The sequence below is a fragment of the Hipposideros armiger genome, unplaced genomic scaffold (genome assembly GCF_001890085.2).
Source record: "Hipposideros armiger isolate ML-2016 unplaced genomic scaffold, ASM189008v1 scaffold_209, whole genome shotgun sequence".
Lineage (NCBI taxonomy): Eukaryota > Metazoa > Chordata > Mammalia > Chiroptera > Hipposideridae > Hipposideros > Hipposideros armiger.
This window is the reverse complement of record NW_017731559.1, coordinates 2,603,642-2,624,346: the sequence shown is the minus strand read 5'-3', so window position 1 is coordinate 2,624,346 and position 20,705 is coordinate 2,603,642. Positions and strand designations below refer to the sequence as shown.

The window sequence follows — 20,705 nt, the reverse complement described above, 5'->3', positions numbered from 1 at the left end:
TTTTCCACTCATTATGAGGTCGAGGACAATGGGGACTGTGGCTGGTTTGATCTCCACTGTATAAGGAAGCACCTGGCCGGGCACATAGTAGGGCTCCAGTCAATACTGGTTGAGTAGTTGGACAAATACTATACCTGTTACCCAACACACAAAATAAAGCAAACAAACAAATCCCCCAAATCACACACTCTTCCTCCTGCAAGCTCAATATAAAATGCACGTGAAACAGCCCTACAATCCATGCCTGCTTCTAGGGAGGAGCTTCCTGGGAGCAGGTTTGAGGCACTTTGTAACACATGACCTGCACGTCAATGACTTAGACAAGAATGTTGAAAAGTGGGTGTCCCACATTTTATCAAAGTACCAGTATCTGTGGCCAAAAAGAGAAGGAAATGTAGCTCTTACAAAGCTGACCAGGCAAATAAAGTTCATGAGCAATTTCATTCTCTAAAAAATGGACTATTACAGGAAGCACAGGCTATAGAGTCAATGTGGTGAAATGAAAAATGACCTACTTGGGAACATAAAACAAGGAGAGTAGGACATATATGCTGACTTGGCAAGTCATCTAGCACACTGTCTAAGGAGGAAAACTTACCCGTGTGCCCGGGCGCACACACGGAGACTGTAGCCCAGAGCCCTGAAGCTCACAATACAACCATTTAAAGAAAGAAAGAAAGAAAGAAAAAACCACATTTGGCACCAGCTTGACACCAGACTAAAAGGAAAGGTTGGCGTTATCACCAGACAATACATGTCTATGGAAGAGCTCCCTGCCAAACCCCAACGTCAATCAAAAATAGTGCACCCTCTTATTTTCTTGGGAAATAAATTTGTTAAAATTTATTAAACTGTCAAAAATGTATTAAACTATTAGAAATTTGTTATACTGTTGGCCTAAAGAATCATTTTCACATCCTCTGTTCTGCCACTGACTGCTGAGGGATGTGGGATTTCGAGGCAAAGTGAGAAGAACGCTGAGCCAGGAGTTCTGGCCACTGCACCCCACTTCCCGTCAACTGTGACAGCCTCACTCAGGCCCCCTGAGCCACAGTGTCCTACCCAAGTTACTTAATAAAGTAAACTTTAATAAGTAAAGCAGTGAACATAAAACATCCTTCTTCTTACACGAGTGATGACATTTAATTTGCTCCCTCCTTGCCATTAGGGGAATGATTCTGGTCATTTGTTGAACACTTGTTATGTGCTAGCTTATATGAAAAAGCCCTGGTTTTTAAAAAGAAGTTAGTAATATCACAGGTCATAGAGTGGGAAGAAATAACTATACATAGCTCTGGTTTTGCTTTCTGTGTTAGGAATTGGGGAATAAGAATGGGAGAGTGAGCAGTAGGGGCAGTTTTAAACTAAATGCCTTTGGTAATTGATTCTGACTCAAGGTGGCATATTAGAATGATCTCTGAGCTATTTGCTCAATGACAAGAGGATATATGCTAAAAGTCATTGGCAAGGGCCTGAGTTCTGCCCAGTGTTACTCCGATGTTAGCTACTTGCCAAATGTTCCACGAGGAGAGAAGCTGGAGGGTGGAACCCCACTGCTGAGGACTCTAAGCCCTGAGTGAGTGTTCAGGTGCCCTTGGCGTACATGGGGTTGGGTCCCACTCTCCTTCTGCAGACACAAGAACCTATAACAGAAAAAAGGCCCTCTGCTCACTGTTGGGGCTAGGGCTCCTGAGAACAGCGCAAGCTGGGGCGGAGTGAGGGAACCAGAGCAGGACGTTTCAGCTGCGCCTGCCCCATCCTGGCCTGGCAGGGGGCAGCGGGGGAATTCTGGGTCAGTGCTCCCCCACCTCATGCCGTGTGTGGCAGGGCTAGTGCAGCAGGGCTCTCCGCAAGCCCTGCTCTGCCCTCCTCCCACAGCAGCCCAGGCGAGGCCTTGCCTCCGAGTCAGGGCAAGTCCCCCCAAGCAAGTACAAAGGACCCCGTCAGGCCCCACTGGTGTCTGGAGACATGGCAGCCCAGAGTGGTGGGAAATGGTGGTCAGCCAAAAACAGAAACCAAAATGACACAAAAGGAAAAACAAGAAGAGCCCAACAAATAAAACGGCAGGGAAAGGTTTTGCATTTAACACCCACATTGTCCTACTTTCAACTTTCCCAGGAGAGAATTCTGTCATCCAGAGCCCAGTGCCAAATGTTTACTCGGAGCACATGCAGAGAGAGGCCTACGGTCACCAAGGAACTCCAAACAGAGCTGAACTTGAACTCAGCGCTGCCAGTGAAGTGCGATTCTCTCCTAGTGGGGTCTATGGATGTACAAGCTCTGGAGTCTCAGAGGTGAGGGTCCCTGACCCTGAGCTGGTAGCTGATGTGATGCACTCAGCCCAGGTGACCGGTAGAATCCTGGGCTCGCATGTGCTGGTGCATCCACAAGCAAGCCACACTGGGGAGTCCTCAAGAAGGTCCCCAGACAGAGCAGTGTTTGAACAGTCCCCCCAAACTCTGGCAGACCGGCCGTCTTTAAGGCAAGCATGCCACCTCCCAGCTATTCCCTGGAGGCTGAGAGGGTGAGCAAACTGATCTCTCCACTGCTACTCACCATGTACGAAGGAAAGATCAGAACTCGTTTGTGCTTGCCACAAGGCCACTGGGGGTCATCCAGGAGATTCGGGTCGTAGTCCAGAAAGTCTCCCAGGTCACTGCCTAAGGATCACAATCAAAGTGATAAGCAGGGGCCCCAGACTCTCTGAAGCAGAAGCAGCTGGGCTACTCATGCCAAGTATAAAGTTAAAGAAAGGTTGGCTTCAGGGCATTTAGCTCAGAGTCACGTCGCTCGCTCTGACTTTTAGTGCATGTCTCTAAAAGCCAATGAAGTGTATCCTCCCGTAAAAGGATTCACCAAATTCTTAACGTTCTGACACTTTTTCCATTTTAGAAAATTATGTGTTAATCTCCCTGACCCAGAAGAGCACAGAGCATAAAAAATGCAGTGAACACTCACAGATTACAAAATGTGGCACCGAAAAGGCTCGTTTTCTAAACCGGCAGATCAAGTAGTAGTTGTGCAGTATGAGAAACACATTTTTGAGGTAAATGCTTCCGGGCAGGCTACTGTGTCCATATAAACACAATTCAGACTAGGGACCAATGCAAACAGTTGTAAATGACCAGAGGTGGCTGGAACACTGGACAGTGCTTCCAAACTCAGCACCTGGACAGCCTAAGGAACTTCATATGCATTTGGAATTGCTCTGAAAGTTATAATACTGCTTTGTAAAGAGCTGTCGCCCTCGTGTCAATTTTTACAGAGGTTTGTATAGGCCAAGTTGGAAGCAAGCACAACATCTTCTTTCAGCAGCTGCGTTAGTTCACCCACTGTAAGAATAACAAAGGAAGTTCTCACACTGGATCCTGGGTTTCTGGCCCAATTATCTGAAGAAAAGCCAAACCTGAGCACTATGAAAATGGAGGTAAAAAGCAGGTAACCGGTGAGTTGAGGAGGTGAGTGGTGGCGAGAAGCAGGGGAGTCCAGCTTGACACTTCTCATTGAGGGAGCTTAGGGTGTTGGCAACCGAGGCATCTCATTAGAGAGATCACCCTGTGGCCTGGTGGGGAGCCGGCACGGCCTGAAATCGGCCTTGCCCCAAAGTCGTATCACCTGCCGGATGAGCTCACATTCTAGGGGTCCCCGTCCTCCATTCTGTACCCCGGGAGACCCAGTCCACATTGTACACCAAGACACCTCTTGCCACGGGCTACCAGACCCAGCCAGGTCCCAGGTTACCTGTGTCAAGGCTCCCCTGGGTGCTGCTCGCCCGTCCTATGGAGAGGCTGCGGTGGCTCAGGTTACGGAACTGGGAGACGGAGGAGGTGGAGTCAATGGTATTTCTCCGGGTTCCGAAGGCATTTGTGGGTAACAGAAATTGGGTATAAGAAACAGTCTAAAAGGTGAACATAAAAATGGCAAGCGGTTATTCCCAGGCAATGTTAGGTTTGCATTCTGACCAAGCTATGTTGCCACCCAAGTTCAGGTCTGTATTCTCCTATCTGGAATTCTAAAACCCAATGAGTTCTTAAAAATGAAACTTTTTTTGGTACTCATTTGTGCCAAATTTGTGCCAAAACTGACTTGAGGCTAGCTATAGTTTTAATTTGTCCCACTTGGTGTGAATATTCATGTTATGTGGCAGAAATATTGGTGTGTTTGATAACATGCTATCTCAGAAGCTGTTGGGGTGTTGTGTAATACACAAGGCACACACTGTTATGACTTTTTATAAACCGTCAAGTGCAGAATTCCAGAATGCATTAGGCCCAGGAGTCTCTGATAAGGGACTGTGACCTTTGGCAGTTCCTTTGGCAGATGCTGTCTAGGATGTTTGTTCATCTGTTTTAGCCTCCCTCATTCCTACGTGAACACATACTTAGCCTTTAGGAATGAAGATATAACAAGTACTTTTCTTTTCACCTGCCTGGGGAATCGCGGCTCATGTGTCATGAGCTCAGGGTTGATGTCTGGTCACAGTGGTGACCAGCTGTCCTGGGGGAGGGTGGCAGGGAGGTCATTTGCTGCCCCAGCAGCTTCACCTGCAAGCAAACTATGCTGGGACGGCTTTCCCCAAGCAACACTTGCATTGTCTCCACAAACAGACTTTGGGAGGATTTATGAAGATTGCCTGGAGTCAGCGCAAGGAGGTCAAGTTCATATTTCAAACTTCACGCCTCAGACTTCAACCCAGCAGCTCAGTGCATAGTGGGTGAAAGAGGAATGTGACAGCCCGGCTACTCGGTGGTCACTATCTAAGGCTGAGAGACTCTTAGCTTCTTGGGACCACAGGAAGCCAAAAATACTTTCTAGTGGTGGGAATGTTTCTTGCCGACACCATCAGTTAATGCATGTTCCAAGCACCTGCCACTCCATCCCAGAACATGCACATGTGTGCGTACGTGTGCCTGACATACTGGTCAGTCGTGTGCATTCCACTGTACGTAGCGTGGGCAGAGAAGTTGTGCTGCTATCTGATCACTGTCTTGGTGGACTTCTGTCTGCACGCTGGGGAGTGGGACAGGCTGGTGCCCCACCCACCCTGGTTCCTCCACCATGAGTGAGGTTCATGGTCTGTCGCACTGCCTGTTTTCTGACTTTGGTGGTATCGGCACAAATGCGTGGGCCAGAAACCAGGTAGCCTTACCTTCCCGTCAGCTCCCAGCTCCACACCTTCAAGGCCAATGATCTCTTTTAAGCTCACGGCACCTGTTGATTGTCTCCCTCCTTCCAACTTCAAATCCCTGGGAGGACAAAGCCAAAGAAAACATGCTTTCGTTTGTACCCAAAAGAGACATGATAACGCTTCCTGCATGAGATAACACAGTCACACTGACAAAAATGACCAAGCAGGCCCTGGCTGACCAGACCTCCATTTGTCACTCCTTTGGGGCTTGTCAGTGACACTCTGCGGGTAGTTGCACCCACTTTGAGATACATGAAATCCAACCAAACAGAAAGCCTGAAGATGAAAGTCAGGCTCAGAATCCGATGGATTACTGACCTCCTTTGCCTCTCAGTAAGGCCCCTCCCCTCTTAGATGGTCATGGAACAGGAAGCCAGGGAGTATTCCTGGACACAGTGGGGCAATGCTTCTCTTGGACTCCAGCTGCTGGCTTCTTTTCAAAGCTGGGAGACCACCTCTCCTTGACACTCCCTTTATTAGACCGGAGAAAGAAATTCTTGTCCTAAACTGGTAATGAAAGAATTAATGCCACAATAGTCACCCCAGCTACCTTGCCAGGCCAGCCACCTAGAAAATGAGTATCTTTCTATAAAAGAATAATATCCAGTATTAACAATAAGCAGTTAAGGAACACTTCACAAGTTACAAAGACTTTTTCATCTCTTTCATTCTTAAAGTTGCCCCTGTTAAACAGGTATTGGTGTTATCCTATTTTACAGATGAGAAAAATGAGGCCTGGAGTAGGTCAATGGCTTGCAAAGATCACTGGGATAGTAGGTTGTAGAGATTGGTTTTGCATCCAAGGCGATCCCTGTCTCTAGTATATCACGTTGCCTCGGAGATGCGAGATGAGCTGGCTGCAGTTATGCTCAGACATAACTGCTTACATTTTCAAGGATAGTTCCCCTCCTTGTAGTTCTCAAACTTGGCTGTGTATTAGGATCACTTGGTGACCTTTGACAAACTACTGTGGTCTGGCTCCCACCCCAGCCATTCTGATTCAGTTGGTGTGGGATGCAACCTGGAAGGCAGGGTTTTAAATGCTCCCCAGGTGATTCTAAATTGCAGCTACATCTGGGAAGGACGCTCTCCCAGCTTCTGTTTCTGTGACACAGGACTTGTAGTCAAAGCCACCTCAGGCCAGCAGTATTCTTGCTGTGTGGCCTGGAGAGAAGACTCAGGGGCTGTCTTCCTACAACCTAAGCAAGAATAAAGAAAATGTAAGGGCAAGACTCTCTGGGCCAAAGGTAAAGGAATAAAGGAAAAAGACAGAGAGAAAGGGAGCCAGGTGAGTGGGGAAAAGAGAGACAGAAGCCCCCTCCACTTCTACAGAGAAACAGGATTCTCATTTCGTTGCACACTCATTCTCGTCTACAGATGTTCCATGCATGAACTGGCTCCCTAATCTTATCTATAACGCCAAGTGTGATGAATGAAATTTTCAAAAGAAATACCCAAGACCTGTACCCAGTAAGGACCGCATTTTTAAGGCAGTCTCCTTGGGAGGCCATGGTTCTGCTACGCTCAAAACGTTTCCGGAGTCCCTTTGGGAACTGACATTAAATTCACACAGAAAAAAAGCAAATAGCCATGCCATCCCAGTGTTTAAACTTTATATACATATTTTTTACCCTGAACACTATTACGTTAATCAGTGTCCCCACTACCACCACCATTGATCAGATTTGACTGTAAATGACTTCAAGTAATTCCAAACATTAAACTCACCCCTTAAGGACAGTACAGTAACTCATTGAGCTGTAAGCACTTTGTTAGAAGGTGCAAATCATTTCATCGAGAGCTCCAGAAATGTTCTAAGCCGTGGAAGTGCTCTCAGGATGGCTGAGTTCTCCGAAGGGTGCCTCCTCTGCTGGGGACCACACTCCCTGAGGGCCATGAGGTCCAGGATGGTTGAAGTCACATCACTTTATAAACATACCGTGCCAACAGAGAAACCTGCATTCCAGTTATTGACCTCAGATCTGCAGCTGGAAGGAGCAAGCAGGATGGAGCACAGTGGGGCTCAGAAGTCCACCAGAACCTCAGGACTGTAGATGCCAGAGACCACCGGCCCTGCTGCCCCGCCTCCTACATGAGCCATCCAGGGTGGCTCTCAAAAGACTTCCTCTAGCAATTAAGGACGAAGATGACGAATGCCTCAGGGCACTAACAAAACAAGAACCAAGAGAGGAGGCTAAGACAGCCGTGGAGGGTCAGAAGCAAGGAGCCCCACAGGGAAAGACCAGGAGGGGAGCCAATACAAAGACAGCAGCGCCTTGCGTTTCCTTAAAAATCCTACAGCACTCTTCCGAGGGCTTTCTGCTTTCCCAGAGCCAAACCCAGCAAGCACGTGCCTCAAATTCCCAACTCCCAAACAATTGTCTCCTTGTTTCCATTTTGCCAGAGAATGTTATTTAGGGCTGAAGTTAATATAAAAGCAGGAATGTGTTTATGAGGTGAGAAGACCATAAGAAATCAGGAGTATTAAAAGAGGGCCCTGTAAAGAGTGCTCCTTACACCTGAAATTAATATAATAATGTATGCCAACTATACTTGAGTAAAAATGTATTTTAAACGAGTGCTTCAGGATGGAGAGCTGGCTGCAGGCAGGAAGTCTCAGTCCATGTTTGTGTCCTGTCTACAACAATGTCTGATATGTAAAGGTGCGTAAAGGAGTGTTTACTGAGCTGAGGCTTTGTTGCCATCTCATGGGTGCTGGTTTCTAAAGGCAACATGGGACATGGATATTTTTCCATTGTGCCCCTTTTCATCTGTCTCAGTTGGCTCACAGGCTCACTGTTTCCACGGGTAGCCCTACGTTTGCCAGCTGGCCCCTGGCTGCTAAATGTGCATATCCCAGTTCGCAAAACCAAACCATGCTCACCCCACACTCCCCTTCTTGAAGCCTCTCCAAGGCAGATGGAGCCATAACAAAAATTATACTTTGGGTGCTCATAGAAAATCTAAGACTCCTCTCCATGAGACAAACCCCAAACCCCATTTGAGAAAACAGGGATTGTTAGACCTGGTGATTATCCAAGTACCTCATGGACACTCTGGACCACATGGAAGAGAATCTTTGGACCACATTTCACAACGGGTGAAACTGTCACACCTACCCATGAGAACCCATCTCTAGAGAATTATTGTGTTGGTCTGCATCCCACTCGCTGTCCACGTGTATCATTCCACTTTCTAAATAATTAAACTGAGTAAGAAAACAAGCTAGGACAGTAGTGGGTTCACCCTTGGCTGCTACTAGAAAAACACATATTGCTCAGAACTATCCATAGAACTTCCTGTAGTGATGGAAATTTTCTCCATCTGAACTGTCCAATATGGTAGCCACTAGAAATAGGTGGCAAGTCAGAGCTTGAAGTGTGACAAGTTGACTGAGGAAATATATTTTCTTATTTAAAGTTAAATTTAAATAGCTGTATGTGGTGAGTGGCTGTTATATTGGACTAGCACTTATTCATCAGGAGTTTGGCTACCATGAATTTATAAGGTAAATAGTCAGAGATGATATACTTAGTGACTTGGATTTTGTCAGCCAGTGTTCTTCCCGAAAGTGGCCTGGCCATCTTCTGCCCATTGTAGGGGAGGTGGGAGGGACGCCCAGTGATAATTAAGTATGAATTTCCCTCCATCTTTGTAAAAGGGGGCTAATAGTTCATATGAAGTGGATTCTTCAAAAAAAATAGAAATGAAACATTTCTTGCACACTGAAGCTGATACACTCATATCTGTTCCATCCACCTTCAAAAACTTCACCGACATGGTAGTAAATATCACAACTGCTCTAGAAAATTGACTGCTTCGTGGTAGTGGCTGAAGGCACACTTTTCCAATTTTTGTGCCTCCAATTCAGAGAGAAGTTGTCACTCACTTCGGGGCGGACATTTTGGTGGGCTTGAATTAAGAACACATGTGTACACACATCCTCTGGCACGGTGACATATCCATGGAAAAGGAAACACACAGTTCATCTATTTCAATGACGTTGGTTTCTTTTAACAACTTTTGAATTTATATATATTGAGACTGGGGATCTGAAAAATATATCTTTCACAAAATGGCTGATGAACTTCTCTAGGGTAATTCTTAACTAAGTGCTGTTGTATTGCTGAACCCTTATGTTAACATGAACCGTATGAAATTGCTGGTACTTGCCCGTTTTGTCCTACGTAAACAGTGATTTCACATCGGGCCACCTAATTTACAGATGAGGTCACTGCTCAGGTCTCACGTGTGAGTGTAAAGCAAGCAAGAGACCCATGGCCCTTGACACCCCACTTTTCTGGGAGCGGAGAGGGTGGGAAATCACCTGCAAAACAGAACTCTGAATGGTACTGCTGGTTCGTCCAAAGAGAATGTTGAAAAAACTCCAGTGAAAAAGAATTAAGAAAAAGTCCCTGTGGAGCAGTGATAAAATCTTGATGTTTTCTTTGTAAGATCATTAAACTCTCATTAAAATGGTGTATGAAAACAGAAATATCTCTTTTGGCTCAAATGCCAGCATTAACCCTCCAGTACCAGGAAATGGAGCTGGATACCGTGGAACTGCAGCTGAAAGTAATTAAAAGCAAACTGAAGTTGAGCGTTTCAATTCCTCTGAAAAGCCTAGAAGATTATTTTTTCCCAGATACATGTTGAGTTCAAATATTAATTTATTTATGTTCCACCTACTCCTAAAAATGGAATGGTGGAAAGTTCAAATACCATATGTAGATATTGTCCAAAATTGTGTGCGTTAAGGTTTAAACGCTTTAGCTTGAACTCAAAGATGAACATGCTTAGTCAGGTTATAGGAAAAGATCTCATTTGGGCAGATGCACTAACGGAACCACTGGTAAGGAACCGTGGACAATGCATGGGCTGATCCCTTCCCTTCCACAGCTCTGGGTGATGCTACAGCTCTGTCTACTGAAGTGTCTTAACTTTGGCAGAGGTTAAAGGTAACAAACACCCTTTGAAAACCCAGCACAAAGATTTTTTTTTTACAAAGGCTGGCAGATGGCAGGGATGGAGGATGGTTTAAGAGAGGACAGGGGAGGGTGTCACAGAAGATTGGGGAGAAGGGATTAAAACAGGAGATGAGAATGCAATCGGGGAGGCAGCCAAGCAGCAGTTATACCTCTAAGCAAGAAGCAGAAATACAGGTTGGTTCTTTTTAGGGTATAAACCCATCCTTCATAGGATGGCACTGCAACTCACTTACTATAGCTCTCCTTGAAAGCCCCTTCATGGTTGGAAACCCCCTGGACCTCTGTCTCAGTTTTGGCTCCCACAGCAATAAGTGAATGTACATGATTTCACAGTTGTGGAGTCATCTGATCGGAGCAGATGGCCAATCTAGATATCCTGGTGCACAAAGTGGGTTTCCTAGGTCACCAGTAACCACACAATGGCCAACTCCTGATTTCCTCTTGTGTGATAGGCAAAATGATCTTTTCTTTTCTGAAAGCTTACTGAGCCATAATGCATGGAATTGATCAGACAAGATTCCCTATTAGAAAACAAGAAGTTGAAGCTAAGGTCCTTTCCTTAGGGAGCTTATGGTTAATAAACCAATATTTCTCTTAATAAAAAAAAAAAGATACAGGGCCAGCCGAGTGGCGCATTGGTTAACAGTTGGTTTGGGATGCCAGCTCTGAGCAGCAGGGCCCCGGTTCGGATCTCACATTAAGGCCAGTGACGCTGTGCCCTCTACAGCTAAGATGGGGAACAACAGCTCGACCTGAAGCTGGGCTGCCGTGAGTTGCCAGCGATGACGTAAGTTGCAGTGGGGCTGGCCGGCAGCTGGTGTGCGTTTTCGTGAGCTGCTGTGAGTGGCCGTCCAATGCTGGTGAGCGACTGCCTCACCAGGGAAGAGCGCAATGATAATACCAACATGGGCCAGTGAAGTGACGTCCTCCACAACTAGACTGAAGAACAAAAGGACAGCAACGTATCTGTTCCCTTCTCCCAATTCCCCAATTTAAACAAACAAAAAAGATATAAGATTCAAATACTTAACACCTGGGGAAGTAGATGCAAAGTGTGTGGGACCAATTAACTAGTTCCTGGGGCTTTCTGCGTCCAAGATGGGAATGGCCTGATTTCCATTGGTGATCATTTCTCTAATGGTACTCTCAAATGAAAACTTTGGAATGCCAGCTGGGAACTCAACTAGGCACTTGCTCTTTAAAGGACAACAATAGGTTGAACACTTTGATGTGTAAATAATTTAAAAGTGAATTAAATATTAACAGGATTTCCAGATCCTTCAAAAAAATAGAAATTTGCTGCACAGAAAGCAAAGCTTGAAAGCTGGATTAGGAAAGGAAATGCCAATTGTGAACTAATTTTAATGAAAAGATTACATCCACTGGAATTCAACAACACAAGCATCAATATAGTTTAAGAAGCTCTACTTGTTGCCTCTTCAGATACAATATAGCTGCCATCTTGGATTGGGTCTGCTTACTTGTATCAGAGCAGACCATTCTACCCCCACAGTTCAGAGTCAATGGAACAAGGCCCGGGGCTGACAGGAAAAAGTGAAATCAAAGCAGCTTTTAGTCTTATAAGTCCCGCCCTTCTCCCACTTAGCACTTCAACAGATAAGCCACCCCTCAAGGGTAACTGGCAGACAATGAAGGGACCTTAATGTAGCTTATACCACAATCTTCTGTCTAAAGGCAGTTCCTATAAACAGCAGGATAATGGCATGATTCATCCGTGAGATCATTCCAGAATCTGCCTCTGTGTGGGAATACGCTCGGTGTGAGGAGAGAAACACAATTTGTGAATGTGTAATTTTCCAGAACGAAAAGAGGTGTTTTGGGGGAAAGTGGGTGGGGAGGCAGGGGGCATGGACCCAGGGCTAGGCGGGGAGCATGTGGGCTCTAAGAATAGAAGAAGCTGTTCTCTGTGTCACAAAGTGATCAACATTCAGGAAATGGACCCAAGAGTATGACCTCATCTGAAGTGCCCCAACGCCAAAAGCTAAGGACATAAACACCACATGGAAGCTGCTATTTTAAAACACACCCGCAGGGATACCTTTGGGCTCTACTGGAAGCCATTTTCTTCATCACATGGTGTCCGATGCCTTTGTAGTAAGCTAACCCAGTGACTATCAATCAGCAACCGTTATCTCAATGGATCTGTATACACACACATCTCACAGAGGCTATTTTTTTTGCTGCAATCACTAGCTTGGTTATTTTACATAATCCCCAACTACAGATGAACTGGGTTTGCTCCTAATTCCTTCCAATCAGATCCATATATACAGAAACACCTACTGATGTCCATATGTTTCAGGAAATAAAGAACATGGGGCACTCATGTCAGTGCCCTTACGCACAGGGACAATCCTGGGACTGGCCCTCAACACAATGCCTGCAGTCTCTCACTCACCAGTGGGTTGTGTTCCAAAAGCTTTTGAGTTGGCCGTCTGGAACTTGGAATGCATATTCCCACTGACATGATGTTATAAATGGAGATTAGCCCCACACAATGTCCTTTTAGCCAATAATGTGACTGAACTAGCCCCATGGTCCAAGTAGAAGCTCTGGTCGTAGGAGTAACAGGTCAGAGGGTAAAACGGTGAATAGAAAAAAGCTGAGTCTCCCTCATGGTTTCTTGGTTTGGGGCTAACCTTCAGCAACATTTTAAAGGAGGTTGAGTTTGCATTATTTCTACCTCACTCTCCAAACCTCCTTGTCTTTTCAGGACTCCAGGATCCTTTCTCTTAAGCTGTTCCTGTTTTTCATGATTTCTTCCTTCTCTTTATTTCTGAACCCATAGATGCCTTTGCAGCTCTCAGGTTTTCCGCTCCAGGTCCCATGGTGATGGCACAGCAGCCTAGGGGATGGGGAAGGGGTTGGGGAGCAGGAAGGCGGGGGGGTGGTCCTAGCTAAAGGTGTGGACGAGGTGTGGGGTCTGCCTACTTAGGAAAGTCGAGAAACTTGCTTACAATTCATTTTGTAAGTGGAGAGTCGCCAAGCCAAACCACAAATCCACACTAGAAAAGAGAAGGCAGTGACTAATGTGAATAAAAGGCAAGACGTCTCAGATGGGCCTTGGCAACTGTGGGTTGAGAGAATAGGAGCTGGTTTAAGGCTGGGACTCTTCCCAGAAATGGTATAATTTACAAGCTTAATCGGAGAAGAGTGTTTACAGCTCTGGGAAGGTTTGAAGTTACAGTTATAGTGAAAAAGACGGGCAACATCTGTTCCTCTTCTCTGTAACCAGCTTCCAATCGCTTGTTTTAAAAGGTGGGATTTGGCAAAGCTTCTTCCCACCAGCAAGAAAGATCAAAACAAAACAATCATCTCTTCATATTCCATACATGCACTAGGAAAAAAAAAAGACTGGAAGGAAATAGACCACAATGTTAATGATGGGCTTGTTTAGGTGAAGCTCAGTCATTTTTATCTTCCTTGTATTTTCACGTACTTTCCAGATTTTCTTTAATAAGCCTGTACCTCTGAGGAAAACAATTGAAAGAGCAAATAAAAGCAGATCTGAAGATGAATCCTTTGTGTTTATAGAAACGTACAGCTGGCTAAGTCCTCGTGAACCTATCTTGAGATTTACTGTGTTGGGGCAGATCTAGAAAAAGCAATGAACTAGCTCTTGTGATTGGACAAAAATGAAACAAAAGCTAACATTTAAAGATTGTTTACCACAGCCTGGCATGGTGCTTAGAACTTTCATATGTCATATTTCACTTAATGCTCTCAGGAGTCCCTGGGGATGACATTATAGCCAATTTTACAGGTGAGTAAGTCGGGGACCAGCAAGGCTAATGTGCCAGGACCAAGGATACAGCCTGACCATCAGCTCTCCCCCATGCACCCTACTTCTCCCTGGCCTCAGATGCCCATTGGTACTGATGGTAGGCACGGATAAGGACTATAGTTTCCCTAATGGGGTCATGAGGGACGGAGCAGAGATGAGTGGGCTTCTTGTCCCCATTCCCACTTTTCTGGAACAGGTCTGTGGTTAGCTGCTTTACTTATTGGTGTTCTGTCTAAAATTGTGTTGGAAAAATGGTTTCTTCAGCTAAAAAAGTCTGAAAACCACAAGACCAGACCGTGTCCAAGTTCCTTCTAGCTCTAAACGTCTATCCTCAGGGCTGAAGGGTGCTCCCTATCATTCAACTCGGGTGAACTGGCATTCCCTGGCCAATCTTCCATGTTAGGTACCCATTAATGAATTAACTTGGGGACACCCTAAGGAGAAGAAGTGGCAATACCCTTGTGTCCAGGAAGGGCTTCCACATACTTGGAAATGTTTTCTGCTCACTGAGTTCAGCCCATGAAATGCAATCCATCCTTAGTAATGATTAGTGAAATCTGGGCTCAACTGCTGTGTTATCTACAAGGAGTGAATGTAGCTTGTAGCTGCTCTCCAATCTAAGCATACCAGTAAACCCCAACATCTTCCCAACATGTGCACCTGATTAGAAATGGCCATGCTGGGCCATGGAAAGGGAGGGCAGTGAGGACCAGACTGTGTGTGTGTGTGTTGCGGAGGGGAGCCTGGGTGGGTAGTGGTGAGGAGGACAAAGGCAGGGGCTCAATTCACCCCAGACACTGAGCGGGGCTCCAGTCATAGGATGAAACTCCCCACTGCTCCCCACAGTCCTGACCTGGGAAAACTACTCTCTTCTAACTCTATACTAGATTCAATCCAAAGATGTCCCTTACTTTAAGCAAAAGCAGTATATACATGAAAGGAAAATCATGTGTTGATCTGCTCAAAATGGGACTCTGTGTTATTTACATTTTGATCACATGATGCTTGTTTGGAGATGTTCTGACAATTTGAGTTGATCAAGGGTTAGGTGGAGCAAACCAGTGAAAATCAAGGAACTCCAAAGGGGCTTGGAAAGAGGGTGCAGAAGCCAGGTGTGACCACAGTGAAGGTCCCATTGTCTGGGTTTACCCCACCCTGCACTACACCCCTCTATGCCCATCAGAGCCAAGGTGGGTTCATGGGACCGGCAAGACTGAATTCCTAAAGTCAAAGAACAGGAAGAAAGGACGGTTATTAGAAGCTCCTCATTTTATCTAACACAGGATTTCCTGAAGAAAGCAAACTCTGTCAATCAAACAATATTTTAAGATATAAAATACTTAAGAAAGTATGAAAGCTCTTTATTTTAAAAAGCCCTGTTACCAATCTTTTTGTGAAGACATGTTTGGTGTTGTGAGTAATAATCCTCTAATGTAACTGTTTTACACACTTTCTCAAAGAGAAGCATTTTTCATACATGGTGTTAAAGACAGGAGGAAGACCCTTACCAGTCCCAAAATCGCTTCCCTGTGGTGTTGTGGGGTGACCTGGTTGCAGCTGGGGAGGCGCTGGGGAGATGTGTGAGCAGCACTTTGTTGTGAACCAGTGAAGCCCAGAGTGCCCGCATTGCAGTGTCGACACCTAAAGAATGAGACCACCTCCCTACTCTATAATTCTGTAATTCATGCCTTCCTATTCTATAAGCCACAAATACCCAGAGAGGGGAATTACATAGATTATTTTTTACCTAAGACTCCACCCAAAGTTGCCTGGGGTTTGCCCTTGGAGGAACCCAGGATGCAGTATAAACCAGTAACCTCCAAAGCCATCAGAAGGCCCCCACTCAGCACCTTGGCCACTGGGTCCCCAGAAAGCAACCCTCCTGTGGCACACGCATGGAGCTCTATCATCGAGATGCACATCCGTCACTTCGTGCCATCTGCTTGTTGCTGGTCCAGAGCCAACAAGCCCAGCTCCAAAGGAGTGGTGGTGAAGGGAAATCCACTCAGGTGAGCACTAGCCCTTTGGGACTGCCTCTGTGAGGGGGGCCAGCCCCAAAACAGAGAGCACTGCACCACACAGAGCCTGCCTGCCTGCCTCCTACCTCTGCTACTGCTACCCCACCTCTCTCTACCCCAGCCTCACATCTGTATAATGATAGTTGGAGAACTTACCTTATGAGTTGGTTCTGAACATTAAATAAGCCAAAGTATATAATGCACTTAGAGCAGTGCCTGGCATACTGTAAGCATTATTTATGTTTCAGCTTATGTTATTACCTCTATATCATGCTCACACAAAGGTTCGACTACACAATCAGCTCATCTTAAGAAAATAGGCTCTTTTCTCAGATATCTGTATCTATATATCAAGGCAGTGAAGGACAGTTTAAAGACTGGGGCAGTTGTGAAGTAATCATGGCAGTCTGCTTCAAGCAGCAGCTCTAGAAATCACTTGGTGAATTATCCTATTGTCCACTTAGCATAAGTCTGGTGGCGTGTAAAATGACCCCAAACGGTTCCTGTTCTCAAGGGTGGGTTGATTAAGCCCCTATCCTTATAGCTCATACCAAGAAATATACCAAATAATACTGCAAAAAGTCACCAGATCTGACCATTCTCTTAAATCTCAAATTTTTAAAAGTTGGACAGAGAACAACAATTCAGATCGGAGCTCTAGATCATTGGTGGATGGGGAGTGTGAACAGCATGTCCCATTCATAAACACCTTATTCAACCAGACTTATGGCTTCCACACGAAAGCTGACAAGGAGGAGAACACTGAGATGCGTTATTTGAGCTCACAGGATCTTTGGAGTCTGGCCAAACCTCCCCATTGGACAAATGAGGGAACTGAGACCCAGAAGGCTGAGTGATAGGCCTGTGACAGTGACATCCAGGATCAGGAACTGGTCTCTCAGCATAGCTCACTTCTTTCTGCCTTCACCCGCCTCCTCTTCCTCGCACTACAGAGGCCTGAACATGGCAGTGACAGTCAGCAGCGGGATTCCAGCTGGAATGGCACTATTGAATTCTTTCAGTATGTCGGGCATTATAGAGACCCTGCCTAGCAGCCAGATCACCCATCTTCTGACATGCTCAGAAGTCAAAGTTGAGGCTGGAATATCCGTCTCCACCTGTAAGACCATACACTTCTACGTCTAGCTAAAGAGTCACCTCTTCTGGGGAGCACTCCCAGACCACTGCATCTGCATTCACTGGACTCCTTCCTCAGCACTCCACCTGCACACAGTTTAGGACTCACTTAATTGTTCGTTCTTTTGTTTGAAGGTTAGTTTATTAGCTTGTTTCTGTCTCCTACCATTAGCAGGTAAGCTCTGTGAGGAAAGGGATATTTTCTTATTCACCATTGTATCCCTACTGCTTAGAACAGTGCCTGGAACATAGTAGGTTTAATAGATTTTGTGGAGAGAATGAATGAATGCTGCCGTGCAGTGGTAGCCCCTGAATTTCTACACAGGAGGCAGGCAGGGATGACAATGTACACTGTACTTAGAGGAGTAGGTGGGAATGAGACTTTATGTATTAATAGCAAACACTTATTAGCTTTTACTGAAGATTGTAGATTTATTGTAAATGTGGACACTGATGAACATTTGAGGGCAGTTAAAGTACTCCCTAGCACCTCTAGCCCTCCAGCCCCAGCTGTCTTAGTTGTTCATATGTCTGGCTTCCTTGCTCAATAAATTCCTGGAGAGTGGATCTTACTTATCCTTGCACCCTCTCAGCCCCCATCAGAGCCTCGTGCTCACTAGGGGCAGAAGAAATGACTAAATGACTAAATGCATGCATGAATGAATGAATGAATGAATGAATGAATGAATGAATGAATGAATAGATAAATGAAGGGATGGATGGATGGATGGTGAAACCTCTCCTAAGACTGGCCTGTCTGCCTTGGTCAACTGAGGTCAGGGGCCAATATAAGTTTTCAGTTTGTTTAAAACCAAGAACAAAGCTTTGGGGTCAGATGGGAGGGAGAGCAAGCCTTGATGTGAGAGCGGGACTTGGGAATCTCAAGGGCAGCATGAGACGCCAGAAAACAAAACCAGAAAGCGATAAGGCCATGCTGATAAATGCTTTCCATGTAAAGGAGGTTCAAGTACACAGTGGATGAACTTTTGAGTTTCCTGTTTTTAAAACTTTCTTGCGATGAAGTCGAAACTTAGCACACTGTCCCCGTCAGCAGGGTGGTTTGCACTTCTCTGGAATAATCAGACCCATGTGGTCTAGTCCACGTGCATAAGTACAATGGAAACATGGGAGCCAGAAACCACAAAATCAGCAGGCTGGGGTGGCCTGAGTCCTGGGCTCTACTGGGGATATGGTGAGCTTCACCCCTGTGCCTACATGCCGGAGCTGTGAAGCAGGGAGGCCATATTACGACACCTCTAACGTCCTTTCCACCCCTGAAATTCTATGACAGAAAGAGCTTTAGCATAAAAGTAAAGAGATTTTCCACAGTGCAAAGGTATTAGTTAATATGTATATGAACTAAGGTAGTTGAAAACATATAATAAATTGTATGTAATTTACTACTACAAATATTTTTATTATTTGAGCATAGTTGTTTCCCAATAACTAGTAAAATGTCATAATTATGATAAATGGCAGCTATTTATAAATAAGAAGTCTGCTCATTAAAACATTTCAAAAGCAGAACACTTAATTGTAGCGCTAAATTACACTATTTTGAATTGTGCTCATAGTTTCTTATGTGAGTACTTAAGTAGCATATGCTGCTGACATAGGTATGTTCTTTTCTCCGTTAGGTATCACAAAGGATCCGATTATGTGTTTTGTTACAGAAAATTAACCTTTCTGCATCTTGGTTTCCTCATCTATAAAATCTGAAGGGGTGGTGAGTTTGAGTTTGTTCATGTCCAAAATGTAAAAAGTTTATAACTTGTGATCCTACACATGAATTTTGCTTCTTCATCTGGGCCAACAGACAGAACAGTTGAATTTACTGATAATCCTACAGGTGGCCCTTCCTGAAATACAGTAGTCCCCCCTTATCTGTAGTTTTGCTTTCTGCCATTTCAGTTACCTACCATCAACCATGATCCAAAAATATTAAATGGAAAATTCCAAAAACAGACAATTCATAGGTTTTAAATGGTGTGCTATTCTGAGTAGCTTGATAAAATCTAGTGCCATCCCGTTCCATCCCGCCTGGGACATGAATCACCCCTTGGTCTAGAATCCCCACATGTAGATGCGCCCCACCCATTAGGCACTTAGTAACCATCTTGGTTATCATGGTATCGCAGTGCTTGCGTTCAAGTAGCCCTATTTTACTTAATAATACCGTATTCACGTAACTTTTATTATAGTATATTGTTATAATTGTTTTATTTTATTATTAGTTATTATTGTTAATCTCTTACTGTGTTTAATTTATAAATTAAACTTTATCCTAGGTATGTGTGTATAGAAAATCATAGTATATATAGGGTTCAGTACTATCCATGGTTTCAGGTATCTATTGGGGGTCTTATACCGTGTGGTCTAAGGTCTAAGGTGGTGGATAAGGGGGGCTATTGTAAATGATGCATCAGCACCAGGGGCCATACTGCCTGTCCTCCCACGGGGCAATGGTCATGTGTGAACAGCGTGTGGTTGTCACAACGACCAGAGGGCAATGCCAGCATTTAGTTTGCGGAGGCCAGAGCCAACTTCCCACAATGCTCCCAGCATCCTACGCAGTGAACTGTCCCGTCCTAAATACCAGCAGCTCCCTGACAACAAACACCAGATGCAGTGAACAGGTGAGGGGTGAGGGAGTAAGGCCCAGAGGAGGAAAGGAGTAGAGTTCCGGGATGGGGAATGAAGAGGGGAGGCTTTGCAAGAGCACAGCCTCACTTACCAACTTTTTTTCATAGCAAAAGGAGGGGCTTGTTGATCTAGAGAGGTGATTGTTCCTCTGGCCTGTTGCAAATCACAATCTGTTCCTGGTACTCCAGCTTGCTGGTCAGTTTCCAGCCATAAGCCCAAGATGCAAGGAGGCAGGACTGATACATGGCTTGTCTAATTTCTCTCCTGACCTACCTTTCTCCAAAAGTCGACAACACCCTGTGGAATAGGGTGAACCCTGTATTGTTCTTGCTTTGCAGTAATGGAAGAGACATCAAAATGCATATTTAGAAACAGGAGGCAACATGGTGAGGACACACATGCCCACAACATGCATGCACACACAAAATAACAAGGAAGCTTTCTGGTTGAAAAGAAAGTGGAAATTTTTTTTCTTTCAAATTTACAAATATCGAATTTGCAGTGTCAAAGTGAGGCAAGTTCTTTGAAATGGAAAGAGAAGCACATTATGCACATGGTATCACAACTTTTCACCCAGAGAACTATAAAGCAAGCATGCATATACATACCCAACGTGGGCACTGTCGCGATACGGCAGCACTGAAAATATACTACAGAAGGATCTTCTGCCACTGATAAGGACTATTCTAAAAAATAAAAAAAGAACAAACAACAAACAAACAAACTAAATGCAAAGACTCTTAAATTAAAAAAAATTTTTTTCTAGCAATTAAGCATTCATGGAATTCACAGCAGTATTTGCACGCTCCCGCCACCTCCTCTGGCAGATGGTGCTGTGCACTCCTTCTAAAATACAACCTCAGCACAGCAGCCGTACACTGCCTCTCCTGCTTCAAATGTTAACATGCGAGACCCCCAATGAGGGT

At 45.1% G+C, this 20,705-nt stretch overlaps 1 protein-coding gene across 3 annotated transcripts in view; it reads right to left on the bottom strand.

The window, feature by feature from the left end:
* CABLES1 (Cdk5 and Abl enzyme substrate 1) overlaps nt 1–20,705 on the bottom strand; it is a 117,040-nt gene that overhangs the window by 16,921 nt on the left and 79,414 nt on the right. Inside the window, exons 4-8 of one of the 3 annotated variants that reach the window (XM_019653889.1) lie at nt 20,388–20,465; nt 5,150–5,246; nt 3,742–3,898; nt 2,557–2,660; nt 769–1,643 (exon numbers count right to left, since the gene is read on the bottom strand). In XM_019653889.1, coding sequence (XP_019509434.1) covers nt 1,566–1,643; nt 2,557–2,660; nt 3,742–3,898; nt 5,150–5,246; nt 20,388–20,465 — 514 coding nt within the window. In that variant the 3' untranslated portion in view covers nt 769–1,565. Of the gene's footprint in view, nt 1–768; nt 1,644–2,556; nt 2,661–3,741; nt 3,899–5,149; nt 5,247–20,387; nt 20,466–20,705 lie in introns of those variants that run through there. The other 2 variants (XM_019653887.1, XM_019653888.1) reach the window with 2 other exon arrangements.